Genomic DNA, 17,553 nt, shown 5'->3' on the forward strand with positions numbered 1-17,553 from the left:
TTCTTCCATTTAAGAATGATGGAGGCCGCTGTGTTTTTGGGGACCTTCAATGTTGCAGAAATGTTTTGGTACCCTTCCCCAGAGCTGTGTCTCGACACAATCCTGTCTCAGAGCTCTACTGACAATTCCTTCGACCTCATAGCTTTGTTTTTGCTCTGACATGAACTGTCAACTTTGGGACCTTATATAGACAGGTGTGTGCCTTTCCACATTATGTCCAATCAATTGAATTTACCACAGGTGGACTCCAATCAAGTTGTAAAAACATCTCAAGGATGATCAATGGAAACAGGATGCACCTGAGCTCAATTTGGAGTCTCATAGCAAAGGGTCTGAATACTTATGTAAATAAGGTATTTCTGTTTTTATTTAAAATGGTGGTGTTAAGCTCGCCGCAATTGGACTCTGGAGCAGTGGAAACGCATTCCCTGGAGTGATGAATTACGCTTCACCATCTGGATGAATCTGGGTTTGGTGGATGCCAGGAAAACGCTACCTGCCCGAATGCATAGTGCCAACTGTAAAGTTTGGTGGAGGAGGAATAATTGTCTGGGGCTGTTTTTCATGGTTCGGGCTAAGCACCTTAGTTCCAGTGAAGGAAAGTCTTAACGCTACAGTATACAATGACATTCTAGACTATTCTGTTCTTCCATCTTTGTGGCAACAGTTTGGGGAAGGCTCTTTCCTGTTTCAGCTTGACAATGCCCCCGTGCACAAAGCGAGGTCCATACAGAAATGGCCTCCACAGAGCCCTGACCTCAACCCCATCAAACACCTTTGGGATGAATTGGAATGCTGAATGCAAGCCAGGCCTAATTGCCCAACATCAGTGCCCGACCTCACTAATGCTCTTGTGGCTGAATGAAAGAAAGTCCTCGCAGCAATGTTCCAACATCTAGTGGAAAGCCTTCCCAGAAGAGTGGAGACTGTTACTGCAGCAAAGGGGGGACCAACTCCATATTAATACCCATGATTTTGGAATGAGATATTCGACTAGCATGTAGAGTGTGCATATATATATATATATATATATATATATATATATACTGTACCTGGTGGTAGAGAGCCTTGAATGTGGATCTGTAACTCCAGTTTATGATTGCCCATTGTGCTTGTTGTTGATTTGGTGTGTTGGAAAATGAATAGGAAATCAATGATAGCAGACAATGATTTTTTCGTCTTTAAAGGTACAGTGCATGCATGCAGCGTTGATACAGTGGACTGTAAAGACGTTATATGTTGTCTTCCTGAAACACGTGTTGTATTACCAAGTGGTTTTGTTTACCATGATTGCAGGATAGCAGTTCTCGTAGTACATGCTATGTTTCCTTTATACAGGGACATATGAGTTATCAGTTCATCGGTACTGGATATGCTCTCTTATCTCCTGGCCTCTCTTCCTCTCTCACCTTATCGTCCCCCCCCCCACTCCTCCTGTTCATCCTCCTCCTGTTCATCCTCCTCCAGTCTGGATCCATAGAAAGCAGGACCTACTCAGCCTTCACTAATGATAACTACTCACTTCCTGCCAAACAGTGTGCATGATGAATATTTACCCTGATTAATACCCTTCCCCCAACCCTCCTTCTGGCCTTTGTGTCCTAAAAGACGCCCACCTCAATAAGTCCCTTCAGCCCAGTCAAATGCCCCCGTCCTCCCTTGCTCCCCTCATGCAAACGGACAGACAGCGGCGTCCGGGTGGACGTCTCCGTCCCACTCCAACCCTCTGTCCTGTCATCGCTCCCTGGAGCTGTGATCATCCTGCAGAATGATAACGTTAGTGAGACCTCAATGCTTCTTTAGCTGTGTCTGGGTGTTTTTTCAATGCTCTTTGAAGCCTGAAACAGACTTGAGAAGAGAAAACAAAGATGGGCCCGTGCCAGGGAGAAACTTATGGCACCAAGCCTGTTCCCCTAGCTCGGCAGAGGCATAGCCTTTACAGAGGGAGAGATGCACCTTCTGTCACTGGTAGAGGAGGAGGCGCGGGGGGGGGGGGGGGGGGTCCACTGTCGAATGCATCCTAAACAGTAGCTTAGCCATCCTCCTAAATGATACCATGATATGAAACATTTTTGATATAAAGAGGTTTAGTGTACAGTGTATGTCTGATAATGTATTCTATTGAATCTCTTGTGTGGGCCGGTCCTATAGTTTATTAATGAGATGAATGATTCCTTATGGAGCGCCACATGATTTGATGTGTTGTAGTTCAATAAGGCTGTACAGGTATGGTATTTGGCATCAGGGAGTTCTGACTCCAGCTTCATTCAGAGGAATAATCCATAAAATATGGAAATGAAACAGAAAATTGATTTAACATAATTTCCCCTACCTCTTCATCAATCAAAAAAAAAATAATTGGGAACAAATAAGCGAATAAATGTGTGCTACAATACAATTTAGAAATGTCTCCTCTGCCTTCAGCAGGCAGGAAAAGGACCATCTTTCCTCCTCTTTTTTCTAACACCAATTTTACTGAGACCAGTACTAATAAATATAAATGTTTGTGATTAGCATCTTTGCGGCACAGGTGCATGTTTGTTGCAAGGGGAGGCATGGCATGTTCATTCATTTTCAGCGATGATAAGTACAGTGCGCCATAAACACAGAGTCCAAAACCCAGCTCCCTGATAAATGAATGCACAGATTGTTAATGTACCATTGTATGGCTCAGCCTCGTGGAGCTTAAAAAAAAAAAGACTCCTGCCAAATCGGACCTAGCTGGAGGTGGGGCTTCCCTTTCAAGGTCCAGATTACACAGGATGGAGCTTTAAAATGACATTATTTTCCCTTTACACATAGGGCCCGGGATTATATAGACAACGCATCCCCCACTGGGATGCACTACCATGTGCTCTGTAATTCCATTTTTTTTCAGACTGGTATTTACTGTTGACGCGGGTGCTGGTACTAGTACACTGCTGGTCTGTGAGGAGTGACCAGACTGAGAACAGCATTTGGTGTTGAAATGTCTATTTTGGCCTTGTGTACCGTACCCTAGAATTAAGCTGTTAAAATAATTTTGTCAACAGTAGATTTAATCCGCGGTGTTTTCACAAATTGTTATTATCATAATCATGATTTCATCTCTGGTTTAATCTCTCTCGTCAATCTGTGTGGACTTTGCTGGCTCATATACAGTGTATGTATGCACATAAGCAACTCACTGCCAAGGCATAGCCTCATCATTAATATACTAATCAAATCACTGCTATTTATGTTATATCGACAATGGAAATAAAACTGAACCATTTCTGTTAATATATAAATGAAGGGTTCAATCATGGCGCTGCTTGGAGCAAGAAAACAAGTACCCGGCTGCCGACAAAGACAAAATCAGCCTAAAATAGTTGTTTTTCAGTAGCTGTGAAAATGTTTTATAAGGGACTGCTGAACACCTGCCTTAAAATGTAGTTTCAACATCTCCCGAATGCCATTTTGCTTAATTGACTTGGAAATGGCCCAAATGTATTGCTGATTTCGGTCTAATTAATATTAATAATAAATGCCATTATTAACATCAAAGAACATCTGGTGCCCCTGTTTACCCGCATGCCTTATATGTAACACATTTTGCGGCTGTTTCATCTCACAAACATCATGGGGTAAACACTTTCTGAATGTCTTATTCATTGTGTTTTATTTCATTTTGTTACACAGGGTCACTGACGGCACCCTCTGCCCAAGTGCTAGTGGGTTCATCTCGTGTGCATGTGGTCTTTCAGATGCTTGAGTGTTTTTCCTGGTCTGAAGCTGGTTGCTGTGATACCTTAGAGGGTTCTGGGTCCCTGGTGTACTCCCCCCCCCTACAAAAAAAAGTGCTTTCACTAGCATCTGCATAGTGGTCTGCATTAGGAGTTTTGTGCCCATAAATCACACACTAAATAACTTTAATCTAAAATTTCATTAAGTAGTCCTTGTCAGGTAGTAAAAGCAGGGATAATGCAGTGGTGTTTAATGATAATTGGTGTTTGGTTAATAAATTCTGCGAGTTCAGATTACTTTCTAGCAGTGGCTAGAATGCTAGCCTCAGCAGTGTAACTAAACCTCAAATTGATTAACTCGCATGAACCAGCCGTTCACAAAGATGGCACCCGTCCAAATAAAAAAAGAGAACAGAGCATCAGCCGGATGGTGTTGTGTTGCTCCGGCGTAAGGAAATCAACTCCCCCCGGGCGCATTTTTAAAAGCCTAATGCCTTTCAAATGATGTCATCACAGTTTACTTGCTCTCTCTTTTTTTTTTGAAATCCACACGTTTCCTTACCGTTTTTTTCTCGGCATGACAGTAGTTACATCGAGGGAGAGGCCACTGGCTTTGACAGAACACGTGATGCATTAGAATAATGGAGAGAGAGGGAGACATCTTGTGTTTTTATGACACAATTTGATCTTCTTCTTCTTTTTTTTTTTGTTTGTTGGTGAACGTGATATCACTGTAATCAAAACCACAGAACAATTTAGCCTGGAAGTGTGATTGAAAGAGCACCATTAAGGAAGAGGCCTTTTTCCCCTCAGTTATTTCTTTGTTGTTGCTTTCTCCATTAATGGGAACAGGGTGTGGTCCGTCTGGAGGGGCTGTCTCAGAGGACAGACACGCATACGCGCACACACGCACACGCACACACACACACAAACAGGTACGAGTGTTGTATGTGTCGGTGGGCTACTGTGGCATTTCCCCTTGGTTGGTTGAGGAGATTTGTATTGTGTCACTAGCAGAGCTGTAGTGTCAGAGCTGTAGTGTCAGAGCTGTAGTGCAGCAGACAGCAGCCAGAATGACTGATTCTCATCCTCCTCCCAGATGGCCTGTACAACTCTGCTCCAATCTGATCTCAGCCCTTTGTTCTGTTATGTTCCATTACATTTGGATGAGCCCAATAAAATCAGAGCTGGTCTCAAATCAGAAAGCCTGAATTATATATGCATGTGTGTGATATTATTCCACTGCAACAGAGCCGGGATGTGTCAGTTTGTATGGAACTGGAAAAGCAGTGCTTGGCGGAAAAAGAGGACAACGTGTTGATAACGCAGATTAGATTAGCTAAGGAAAATAACACGCTGCAAAATTGCAGTTTGCAGCGGGTAGTAAGATAAGTACAGTAGTATTAAGGATGTTTCATTCAATTGTGTCATTTTATTTATGAGCTAAACGTGCTTGTTAAATCAATAGTAATTGTAGAAATGACATTGATCACTAAGAAATGACAACAGTGAAAGCATCTGACCAGATCCATGTAAGGCTTTCCGCTCCCCTCTGGGTAATATTAACTTTAACTAAGCCAACTTAAAGCACTAAACATGTATAACACTAGCTGTGGCCTAGCAGTACACTAACAGTGTGTGCACTGTAGCCGTCTCTGAGAGACAGCATTGAGAGTTATGGCTGCAAGATTTAACAGGGTAATATATGAAGCCAATGGCTTGCCTATGACAATCATTTTATTGTTGTTTCTCTTGCAGATTTTTCCTTTGCATAAAAAGGAGCAAAGCAATGGAAAATCAATACATGGAGAATAGTTATAGGGGGCGAGTTATCGAGAATCTCTCTGTCCCAGACTCGCTCCTCTGGAAGACCACGTGTAAATGTACGAGGTGACCTTCAAATGTCATAAATGTGTTGCGCAATAAACTGTCAATATTTGTGGTTATACGGCGCAGGATGACTTTTACAGTAATTGGAACGGCCCTATTAAAAGCTTGGGATCAGTCAGCTGATTAAGGACAACCACGCTGGACGCCTATCGCCTGGGACTCTATCTCTATCTCTCTCTCTCTCTCGTCCATACACCACATGAACAGATACATTGAAGTTTTGGTGTGTGATAGTGTGTGTGCAGGTGTGCTTGAGTATTTGTTTGCGTGCGAGTATATAGCGATTGGAACATTCGTTATTGAAGGACTGTTAAATGCTGGAGTGCATCCTCTTCCTGGAACATGATCACTATTAACCCTGCTACAGAGAGGGCCAGAGGATGAGGCTGGCCATAAGCTGTGTTTTTAGGGGTTTAATTCAATGTCCAGTTCAACTCCAATTCAACTTCATCTGGGGTGGACAGGTGGAGCTGTGTTCGCTACGTGAGAGGAGGAAACTTTGCCAAGAGGGGATATGTCAGGTGGTGTAAATGTGTTTGTGGAGAATTGAGTTGCAGTACAGTATGTGTACAGATGTAGGATCTCAAGGCTCGAACACATCGCGCCAAATGTGGATCTAGCGTTCGTCTGCCGATCGTCTGTGCGCTGTGCTTTAGGGACCGGCAGCTGTAGGTTCGACATGTAAAATCGGTGCCCAAATTGCGCTCTGAGGTGCTAAATACTCTCGGCCAGCAAACGCTATTGTTGTTTCCGAGCCCTTAATTTGAGCCAGATTCCTACAGCAGGAAAATAATCCTGCAGCAACAGGAAATGTGAACTATTATGTGGATTATAATTAATGCACATTTTTGTACCAGTTGATACATTTTTTCATAAGGGAAAAGTGAAAATGACAAACTTTAGAAGCCTTTTTAAACCTCAACATGCTACAAGTTTAAAAGTTGCAATAGGGTGATCAAATTAAGATCCTATATCTGTATATGGACTGCAGACATGTTGGGATTATTGATTAGAAAAGCCTTGTGTCTGGGCATTGGTTTGGTGAGGGTGGGTTTGGAAAGGTCACATGCAGATCAGAATTGGGTGTACAGTATGAACGGGGCTATGGTTATTACAGTTAAGGATATGTAAACTGTTCAATACTGTATGCCTGTTGTCTTGGGATGGGGGGGTCACATCCACATAATTACAATAGTACACTGTACTATAGGCAGTGTGGGTGTAGAGTCATGTGATCAGTGCCAGCAGTAGGAGGACCTGCTGACTTCAGCCTTTCTTTTCTTTAAACCTTATTTGACTCTTAAAGAGGAATAGATTAGGCTACTGGAAGAAATGCTTTTGATTGTGTGGCATGGTTGCCTAAGTGGGCTGCTCTATTCAGACGCTCACCCTCCCCACACGCATTCCATGTCATGTGCCGGACTAGAACCTCATGTGGGCTTTGGTGTGGGTCATGCACTGACTGGCTTGCAACATAAGCAACAGGGGAGGGGGGGTGGAGGCATGAACAGAATACTTTATCTTTCTGTGGACTGGTACTTCTTCCTGAGTAACCATGGTGGGACAGGGTATGTGGTTCAACAAGGTTATCATGTTGGTATTGGGCTCTGGAGATTCACTCCACCTCGTTGGTCATTCTGCTTGACTAGAGTGTAGCTTTCATAACACATCAGAGCTTACAAGGACTCCTTGAGAAACCGTCTATACAGTTAGCTGGTCGTGTAATGAGGTCATGACCCATGTCAACGTATGTGACAACGTCCTCACCTCGCGATTGTGCCGCCGTCAGCCCTTTTCAAATCTATTTCAGTTCCTCCTGAGATTCGGGTGATTATGTGGAGAGCGGTTGTTGGTCTCCACACATCTGTGCGGTATTAGTGGCAGTTCAAGCAGGGTGAGGTCACTCTTATCACCCTCTCATATCTCTGACAGAAGCGACGCTACCTGTCAAACTCGGGGCGCTAGCGAGACGCGTTAGCCCACTGCTGACAGAGCCGTTTCTTTTTCTGTATTGTTCATTTCAACACAATCCGCCATATGCTACCAGAAGATGATGATAGCGGGGATAAAACGTTACGACGGGAGTGGGAGAGTGTGGAGGGGGTCGGCCCGGTGTTTCTAAAGGAGTCTGAAAGCTTATGAACTGTCAGCGTTCTGTCAGCTTGAAACGGGTGGGGGGGGGGATAGCGGCAAAACGTGAACCCATTCATGTGTTTTACTTTGTGTGGTGTTAGCAGATTTGGATGGAAAAGGAGGACAAAGCAAAGAAAAGTGTGTTTCCTGACATGGTGACGGTTTGAAGTGACTCACCACCGTGTGTGTCTGTCTGTGTGTGTCTCTCTTGTTGCTCCAGATGTCGGGGATGACCTGGGGAAGACGGCGGGGAGTGTTCAGCAGGCCCCATCCCAGCACAGGGACAGGAGCTTGGGCTCGGCCATCAAGGACTGCCCCTACTGTGGGAAGACCTTCCGCACCTCCCACCACCTCAAGGTCCACCTGAGGATACACACAGGTCAGTGGAGTGAGTTCCCCTTGGATATTACTGCCATCACCGTTATCCCTTCTGCCCCCGCTCTCTGCCTACAACTTGAGTCAACACCATTTCGGCCGTGTTCAATCCCGTTGGCAGGAAAAGTTATTCGAAGCACACAGCTGTTTCCTGGTAATGTGCTGCAATCAACGGGACAATGGCATTCAGTGGCTCGCTTTAGCTACTGTTCTAATCTTATCCGTATGTAAGTGTCAAAATATATCTCTACCTGGATAAGCTTCCGTGTTAGCTGCTGGGAGGTAGAGGTGGTCCCATTGAGAGTAATGAGGTGGACACTGTGTCGACAGACCAGAGCCAGAGCAGGCTGTTATACAGTACTCCACTACACTACCCTGCAAGGTAGACATGTCCCAATAAATATCCGGGTCATTCTAAGGTCACCTTAGATCAAGGAAGGTCCACTCTGCTAATTGTCCCATCAGGCTAATCTAGCATGCTATGTACTATACGTTACAGCGTGTTTCTACACTATGTTTCTGCATTGAGTGTGTTTTTTTTTTTGCGTACCTTGTAGCTTTGGAGTACTGCTTGGAATGTAGCTTAGAGTACTGTACTGGACTGCCTGTGAAACTCCATGGCATAATGTTATGAGTCAGCCCATATCAGACACAAAAGAGCATGACCCTATAAATGAGTGTTTAGCATTTCTTCAGAGCCGTGCTCTAATTACTTGGCTGAGGGGAGAGCTTGAGTGTACAGTGACAGTCTACTACACCATGCTACAATACCTCTTCAGTCTGCATGGCTTTCTCTCTTTCTCAGATTAGGCCTGGGAATGACAAAGTACATCCAGTATACTCATGGAGATCTCTGAGTTTTTAGGACTACATTTCTTATCAGCCTCTGTTCTTGTTCTACACGTAACTGTGAATGCCCTCGGATAGAGCGCCTGATGTCCTGACCTCTGTATCTGAAGACACCATTTTACAGTATCCCCCCCAAAAAATGTAATCCTTAAGTGCCAGTAAAGGCACAGCGCAAGCTTTCACAACTTAAAATGGAAATCTCCTGCAGCTGAGGAAATCAATGCTTGCTTTTTTCCCCCTCTCTTTCTTTTCCGCCCATGCACTTAAAAAGAGAGAAGGGAGACCACCCAAACTGTGCCTCCCCCTTTAATAAGGACCACATACCTCTGGTCTGGAGGGGAATTAAGGAGCCAGCATAGCTCGTAGCTCAGCGTAGCGCAGGAGCACTTGTGCACTACCATAATTAGGATCTTTGTGTAAAATAGCACATCCAGGTCATCGAGACCAGAGCAGCCTCAACCCTGATTCTGCAGACCTCTGAATACCTCACCGCCAAGAGAGGAGGGGCGGGGTGGGACATGGAAATCTGTTACCTAACAGAGGGGGGGCTGAGTTATGCCTGTTTTGAGTGGTACAGTAAGGGTCCCCAAATGGGCCATATTTCAGCAGATAGGAAACAGAGGCCTCATCCCAGGCCCTCCGTTAAACTTACACAGTGCAGCAGGCCAGGCCCTGCGTAAGCACAACTCAACATGGTCACTTACGTGCACAGGAACCGTCTGATGTGTCTACAAGATGTTGCCCTTTAAATCACTCGTACATTATCAGATTGACTTCAGGTTGAAATGATGATGATTACATCAAGGTGATGACTTTTACATCCTGGGAAGATTCCTCCTTGATGGCAAAACAGTGGAACTCTGAGATGACATAATGCGCCCTTCATCGTAATTCAGTCTGAACAGCACAATGGCATTGCTTATCGAGAGGTGCTCGCAATGTGCAACACAATGTTAGATTAATGACTCGCTAACATTTTGTTGAAAGGAATGAAGTGAATTTAAATTTCTCTAAAAGTTAAAGAGCTAATGTTACAGTATTAATTTCCTCTTGAACAGTGAGTGGGAAAATATCCATTAGTAAAATTAACCACAGTTTCTAGGTAGCTAACATTGTGCAGAATACAGTGTGGGGCCACAGTTAATGAACACTGCAGTGGGTGATATTTCATTATACAAATTAATGCTCACATTTTAATGGGAAAGTCACATAATGAATCTAGGCTTCAGTGACAGCAATTAGAGACACAGATTGTCCCCTTCTGGACAAGGCAGTATTTAGCAGTAAGCAGCTGTGTGTAAAAAATAAAAAGGTCTTTGCTCTTGACAATGGCTACGCATAACTTTAGGGGAAATAACGAGTGGAGTTTCCACTCACCTTTAAAACGGGGACAGAGAAAGAGCCAGGCCTTGCCCATGTCACATAACCTTAACCTAACCAATCAGAATGAATCAATGGGGACCTGTGATCTTGCTCTCCATTTCTCCCCCTCTCTCTCCTTCTCTCCCTCTCTCCATGTCTTTCTCGCCCTCTCCATCTCTCTGCCTCCCTCCCTCTCTCCCCCCTGTCATTTCAATTTCTCGCTCATGAACAGGTTTAGTACCAACATTCCCTACCCTTTTCCAAACTAGTACCTCTTTGCATGTAACAACACTCCTGTATAGTAACACCTATGTTGATGTTTGTTGCTGACCAACAGCCTCGCTTATTAAATGCTATTTAACATTGACTAAAAGGTGAGGCGTTTGGATAGGTTCCTTTCCCGAAGGGTTTCCCAGTTCTGCCCAGATCAGATTTGAATAACAGCACTTCTCCCAGTGCAAATCGCCTTTCAACGTTAAGTAAAGCCATATGGAAATGTATCTTAAAGTATGTCATATCTATTAACCGTTGTAATTGCCCCTCTGTAGTGGCTCTGGGTGTTTATTCTGAGTGGTTACTATGGAGCTGTGACGAAGCATCCAAATCCAGATGAAATCTGTTGGAGTCGAGGAACTGCTTAAAGAAGTAGATGTCCCAGCGCTGGGAGGATGAATCCATTGATATATTTAAACGTTATATTAGTTCTCATGAAAATATACTCTTCTTATAGTACTGTGGCAGGAAATAGGCGTGAAATAGTTGCCCCATATTATATGAATTTGCTTTTCTATTTTTTTCCTTGATTGGGATAATGTTTTCTTTATATATGAAAAAGAAATTTGGGGGGGAGAAACGTATATTTCTAAACAATGAACAATTATAATTCCTTTCTTTTGTGCCATGGAGATCTGTTGTGTTTCACAGAGGTTGTGCTGTTTGCACTGATATCAATTAAAAGTGGATTAACGGGTACATAATGACCTTTAGCAGTAAATTCTGTGTAATGTTGCAAGGCAGGATACAGTATATTCCCCAGATGTCACACATGCCCCTGACGTATGATTGAGCAGATGTCTTAGCGAGTCCAAATGGTCCACAAAGAACAGACACACACACACACACACACACACACCGCGCCACACATTTACGGAATACATTTCCCAGTCATGTGTACATTGATTACTCTTCAAGGTTTGTTTAGATAGGTATCATATGTTCAGTTATATTCAGTGGTGTTGTGGAGGGTAAAAGCGTCTGCTAAATGCCTTATATTATATTATTATAATATTAAATGCAAGTGAACACAGTTTACCCACCTTTTGTGGAAAGATGCATTGAAAGTATAGGGAGCGTTACTTTATTCACCACGACCGGTGATCAGAGTTTACCCACCTATTTGTTTACTGTACCGTTACTGTACGTCACTGGTTATATTCAAATGTCTGAAGCCCAAGATTAAGCTTATGTCGTCTTATGTTTTTTAATATTTGGATGGTGGTGTTGATAACCATTTTCATTATTAACAGCCTTACAATTATATTTTTTTGCAAAAAAACTAATCACTCAAATTTCACTCTAATTTTGGGCCTAGAATATCATTTTGTCCAGTTAAAGGAATCGAGAATGATCATTTGCATCAGGGACGTTTCCTTATTAAATCAGCCCATCCCCTTGTTATCCTGCTTAGAGGATAAGCACTTATTGGGTTAAAAGCTCATCTCGCATGGTTTATTTTAAATATGCTTCAAAATCGCTCTTGTGTTAAAAGAAAAGAACATGGTAGTCTCTCTCTATCTCCCTTTCCCTCTCTAATTTTCTTTCTCTCTGTCCGGTATCAATATTGTATTGAGTTTGTATTTGTGGCCCTTTATTTGAGAACTGTGCAGTAGGTCTGCAGATCCTACAGTCTTTTTCTGGAATGGTGCCCTCCAAATAATGATAAATTACTTGAGCAGTATTCCATTTGCTAATTATATCCATGATTTACTACTGCGAGAATTAAATCATTCAATTCAGTCTTGCGTAACAATGCAACATTTTTTTCGGTAAAAAATGGTTTCCATGTGTATAATCTAAACATGGTATAGCTATATATACACACACAATACTTGACAAGCATCCTTTAATTCGTGACTTTTTCCAACCCCCCTTGCTCTTCACACATTTACAGTTGAAGTCATAAGTTTACATACACTTAGTTTGGAGTCATTAAAACTTGTTTTTCAACCACTCCACAAATTTCTTGTTAACAAACTATAGTTTTGGCAAGTCGGTTAGGACATCTACTTTGCGCATGACACAAGTAATTTTTCCAACATTTGCTTACAGACAGATTATTTCACTTATAATTCACTGTATCACAACTCCAGTGTGTCAGAAGTTTACATACACTATGTTGACTGTGCCTTTAAACAGCTTGGGAAATTCCAGAAAATGATGTCATGGCTTTAGAAGCTTCTGAAAGGCTAATTGACATCATTTGAGTCAATTGGAGGTGTACCTGTGGATGTATTTCAAGGCCTACCTTCAAAATCAGTGCCTCTGCATGACATCATGGGAAAATCAAAAGAAATCAGCCAAGACCTCAGAAGAACAATTGTAGACCTCCACAAGTCTGGTGCATCCTTGAGAGCAATTTCCAAACTCCTGAAGGTACCACGTTCATCTGTACAAACAATAGTACGTAAGTATAAACACCATGGGACCACGCAGCCGTCATACCGCTTAGGAAGGAGATGTGTTCTGTCTCCTAGAGATAAACGTACCATGGTGTGAAAAGTGCAAATCAATCCCAGAACAACAGCAAAGGACCTTGTGAAGATGCTGGAGGAAACAGGTACAAAAGTATCTATCCACAGTAAAACGAGTCCTATATCGACATAACCTGAAAGGCCACTCAGCAAGGAAGAAGCCACTGCTCCAAAACTGCATAAAAAAGCCAGACTACGGTTTGCAACTGAACATGGGGACAAAGATCGTACTTTTTGTAGAAATGTCCTCTGGTCTGATGAAACAAAAATAGAACTGGTTGGCCATAATGACCATCGTTATGTTTGGAGGAAAAAGGGGGAGGCTTGCAAGCCGAAGAACACCATCCCAACCGTGAAGCACAAGGGTGGCAGCATCATGTTTTGTGGGTGCTTTGCTGCAGGAGAAACTGGTGCACTTCACAAAAATGATGACATCACGAGGCAGGAAAATGATGTGGCTATATTGAAGAAACATCTCAAGACATCAGTCAGGAAGTTAAAGCTTGGTCGCAAATGGGTCTTCCAAATGGACAATGACCCCAAGCATACTTCCAAAGTTGTGGCAAAATGGCTTTAGGACAACAAAGTCAAGGTATTGGAGTGGCCATCACAAAGCCCTGACCTCAATCCTATAGAACATTTGTGGGCAGAACTGAAAAAGCGTGTGCGAGCAAGGAGGCCTACAAACCTGACACAGTTACACCAGCTCTGTAAGGAGGAATGGGCCAGAATTCATCCAACTTATTGTGGGAAGGTTGTGGAAGGCTACCTGAAACGTTTTACCCAAGTTAAACAATTTAAAGGCAATGCTACCAAACAGTAACTGAGTGTATGTAAACTTCTGACCCACTGGGAATGTGGTGAAAGAAATAAAAGCTGAAATAAATCATTCTCTCTACTATTATTCTGACATTTCACATTCTTAAAATAAAGTGGTGATCCTAACTGACCTAAAACAGAGGATTTTACGAGGATTAAATGTAAGGAATTGTGAAAAACTGAGTTTAAATGTATTTGGCTAAGGTGTGTAAACTTCAGACTTCAACTGGAGCTATAATTTATCCAAGAGAAATGCATGCCAGGAACATTACCATGTCTAAAGCCAAGCTTAGCATTTCTGCTTGTTGTTTTTTTTATTCCAAATCTGGCTTTGGTTTAAAATATATTATAATTGCTAACAGGACACTTTTAATGTTAAGATACTGGTAGTAACTTATCTGTCCAAAGGCAAAGGAGATCCACTTTTCTGGACAAATTGCGTTTTACCATTCAATTTTACCGTTCAAGAATATTTATGAATATTTACATACACAGTGTATTTATGTAGAGATGCTGTACCTGCACTGTAAGTCAAATGATGCTACTACCACTATGATACTACCATGATATACAGACACATGTTTTCCATATGTACATTCTTGCTCATTTGTGTCAGTTAAAGCCTGTTTTAGTTTCATATGAAGGGACTGCGTCTTTCACTATTTGCTCCAAATAGCCGTAGAGCCATTCAGCTAGGAAGGAATGGAGAGCTTCTTCTCTGTGAATGGTGATTTATGATAAACTGCAAATAGAGAACGTCTGAGAAATCACTGTCTCATCGCCAAGGCAGAGGCCTGTCAGCGAACAAGGCCAAGAGAGAGAGGCCCACCAACAACCACCATGCAAACAGAGATAACATCGAGACAGTTGTGTTGTCAGTTGAAAATATTATCTCTTGTAGTGGACTGAAAGCACCATATGGTGAAATGGTTTTTATTGCGTCGACATGAGTGATGGCTCACTTGGCGGAGCTGGATCGACCCGTATTCACATGCCAATCCCCGAATGGAGCTGAGGAGCTGTTTGCTGAATGCAGAATTCTGTTGAATGTTGGTTAAACACTGAGATCATTGTGTTGGTTTTCACTGTTGTTTCCTGTCTTATTCATTTCCTGTCTCTCTTTTTCTCTCTCTCTCTCTCCCTCTCCCTCTCTCTCTCTATCTATCTATCTTTCTTACAGGAGAGAAACCCTACAGGTGCCCTCACTGCGACTACGCAGGCACCCAGTCTGCCTCACTGAAGTACCACCTGGAGCGCCACCACCGTGAGCGGCAGAATGGCGGCGGCCCCTCCTCCGGACACGCCCCTCCCTCTGAGCACAAGGAGGAGCACGGTAAGGTTGGCGTCTTCGCACGTCCTGATGTCCTCCGCGGTGTCTTCAAGGGCATGCCCTCCAGCCTGGACTTCAGAGGGGGACCGTTGCACCCCCACCAGTGGGCCCCTCCCGGTATGTTGTCCCCCAGGGAGCGTGAGAGGGACAGAGAGCGAGAGCGTAATGGCCTGGGAACTGACACTCCCTCTGAAAGCATGAAGAGCCCAGAGGGCCCCTCCGCCGCAGACGTCCCAGCCAGCTTCAGAGACCTGGGCCGGGCGTACCAGAGCATGGTGGGAAACGGTGTCAACTTCCAGGGCTCCCTGCAGGCCTTCATGGACAGCTTCGTCCTCAGCTCCCTGAAGAAGGAGAAGGAGATGAGAGAGAGCCACCTGCAGTCCCAGCATTACTTTGAGAGTGGTGAGCCCAAAGCCAAGAGGGCTGATACTGGTGAGGAGAAGGCTGAGGCCAAGCCCTCAACGGGCAAACCTGGGTCCCAGTACGAGCCTCTGGACCTGTCTGTCAATGTCAAGCCTGAAACAGGCTCTCTGCCTGGCTCCTCTGTCACCTTCCAGGACAACGTGGCGTGGCATGGCTGCCTCTTCTGCTCCTTCACCACCTCCTCTGTGGAGCTGATGGCCCTCCACCTGCAGGCCAACCACCTGGGCAAGGCCAAGCAACGCAAGGAGGGCAAGGAGCACCAGGGAGAGCCCTCCCACTTCCTCAAGGCCAGCATGGGCCCAGCCCACCTCCATGACAAAGACAATGACAGAGAGGGGGTGAAGAGCCAGTCAGCCTGGTCCAACCACATGGAGCCCCATGCCAGCATGGGAGCCTTCCAGAGCGACTTCTACAAGCAGTATGGAGGCATGTACGATGGCTCCCCAAGGACCCCAGGCCTCCAGGGGTTTGGAGCGACATGCCCTGACCCAGCCCTGGAGCAGCAGAGCCAGGCCAGAGAAACAGCTGGGGATGAGCTCTCAGACAAGGCCTCCTGCGGGGAGCTGGAGGAGCAGGGACAGTCTGAGGATGAGGAAGGCAGGGCCGGCGAGCGCTGCCACAGCACCGAGTCCTCCTCCGCCCAACCGGAGAGACAGCGACCCCACTCTGATGACGAGGAGGAAGAGGAGGAGGAAGAGGACGGGGTGGAGGGGGAAGATGAGGACAAAGCCACCTATCAGATGCCGAAGCAAATGCAGGCCGTGTCCCCGGCTAGAGAGGCCCAACGACCAGGGGTCTCCATGGGCCCTGGAGCCCCTTTCCCTCCCCAGTCCCGGCCTCAGCCGCCCCTGGAGAAGCAGTGGCAGCAGGGCTTGGGTCTCCTTTCATCTCCTGGTGGTCCCCCGGGGCTGCTGAAGCCAGAACATGCCCATCTCGAGCAGCAGATGAACATGCTGTCCGTCCTGAGGGCCTACAGCTCGGAGAACCTCGCAGCGTTCAACGGCCTTGGAAGCGGCTCAAACAGCGGCAGCGGCATCAAGAGACCAGACGCACCCAGTAAGTGAGCCTAACCCTGCCGCATGGCACCGCCTTTGATCTTATTGCCCCTACATCCACAAAACACACAAACAATGCACACACACACACACACACACACACACAGACAAATACACAGAAACACATTCAATATTGTATTTACCTACATTCTCTAACACTACGATATGTACATTTGCCAAAACCCCGATTCATACACACACGGCATCACACACTCGTAACTTTGTCCTGAGATTCACAATAAAACTCAGAAACTCACACAGAAAAACGAGATTTTCTCGAAAGTGATTTCAACCTTATTTCAAGCAAGTTTAGAAGCTATTGGACTGGCGAGTAGCAACAGATTAATCTTTATTACACGTTTATATTAGGGAGACAGTAGTGTCTTCTCTCCCTCCATCCCAGGGAAGGGAATAATCCTCTCTCCTAGAGAGCAGGACCTCAGCTCCCATGTCATCTCAAGCACACGGCGGTTAACTATCTTAGCTCTCATAAAGCCCTCTCCCAAAAGCCCATTACTTTATAAGACCCAAAGATCTATGGGCCTGTGAAAAATGAACTGTCAGCTTTCATGATTCTGTTAAGGTTACAGGCGCTCCTTGAGACTGCTGTTTTTCGGAGTGCCCTTTTGCAGTTTCGGTGATAAAATATCAGGGAAAAGGAATCTTCAAGTTGAGCTCATAGCTCAGCACTAGGCCAGCCAGTGTAGAGTTGTACGTAGTAGGATAAGTGAACCACACACTTCAGTCCAGAATTCAACTAGCCATATCTGGAGGATTCCATCATTGAATATGTCTCTTACTCGCCTCTCATTTGAAATGACAACATACATTTGAAATATTGCATTTCTTGAATATACTGTAAT

General features: G+C 44.5%; 1 protein-coding gene across 8 annotated transcripts in view; it reads left to right on the forward strand.

Moving 5' to 3' along the window:
- The window catches only part of LOC106562015 (zinc finger protein 536-like), a 185,707-nt gene that overhangs the window by 111,798 nt on the left and 56,356 nt on the right, over positions 1-17,553 (forward strand). For 7 of the 8 annotated variants that reach the window (XM_045689040.2, XM_045689046.2, XM_045689038.2 and 4 more), the window contains 2 exons: positions 7,948-8,115; positions 15,063-16,691. In XM_045689040.2, the coding sequence (XP_045544996.1) occupies positions 7,948-8,115; positions 15,063-16,691 (1,797 nt within the window). The remainder of the gene's footprint in view (positions 1-7,947; positions 8,116-15,062; positions 16,692-17,553) is intronic. The other variant, XM_045689047.2, reaches the window with a different exon arrangement.

This window comes from Salmo salar, chromosome 11 (assembly GCF_965601325.2).
Source record: "Salmo salar chromosome 11, fSalSal1, whole genome shotgun sequence".
Lineage (NCBI taxonomy): Eukaryota > Metazoa > Chordata > Actinopteri > Salmoniformes > Salmonidae > Salmo > Salmo salar.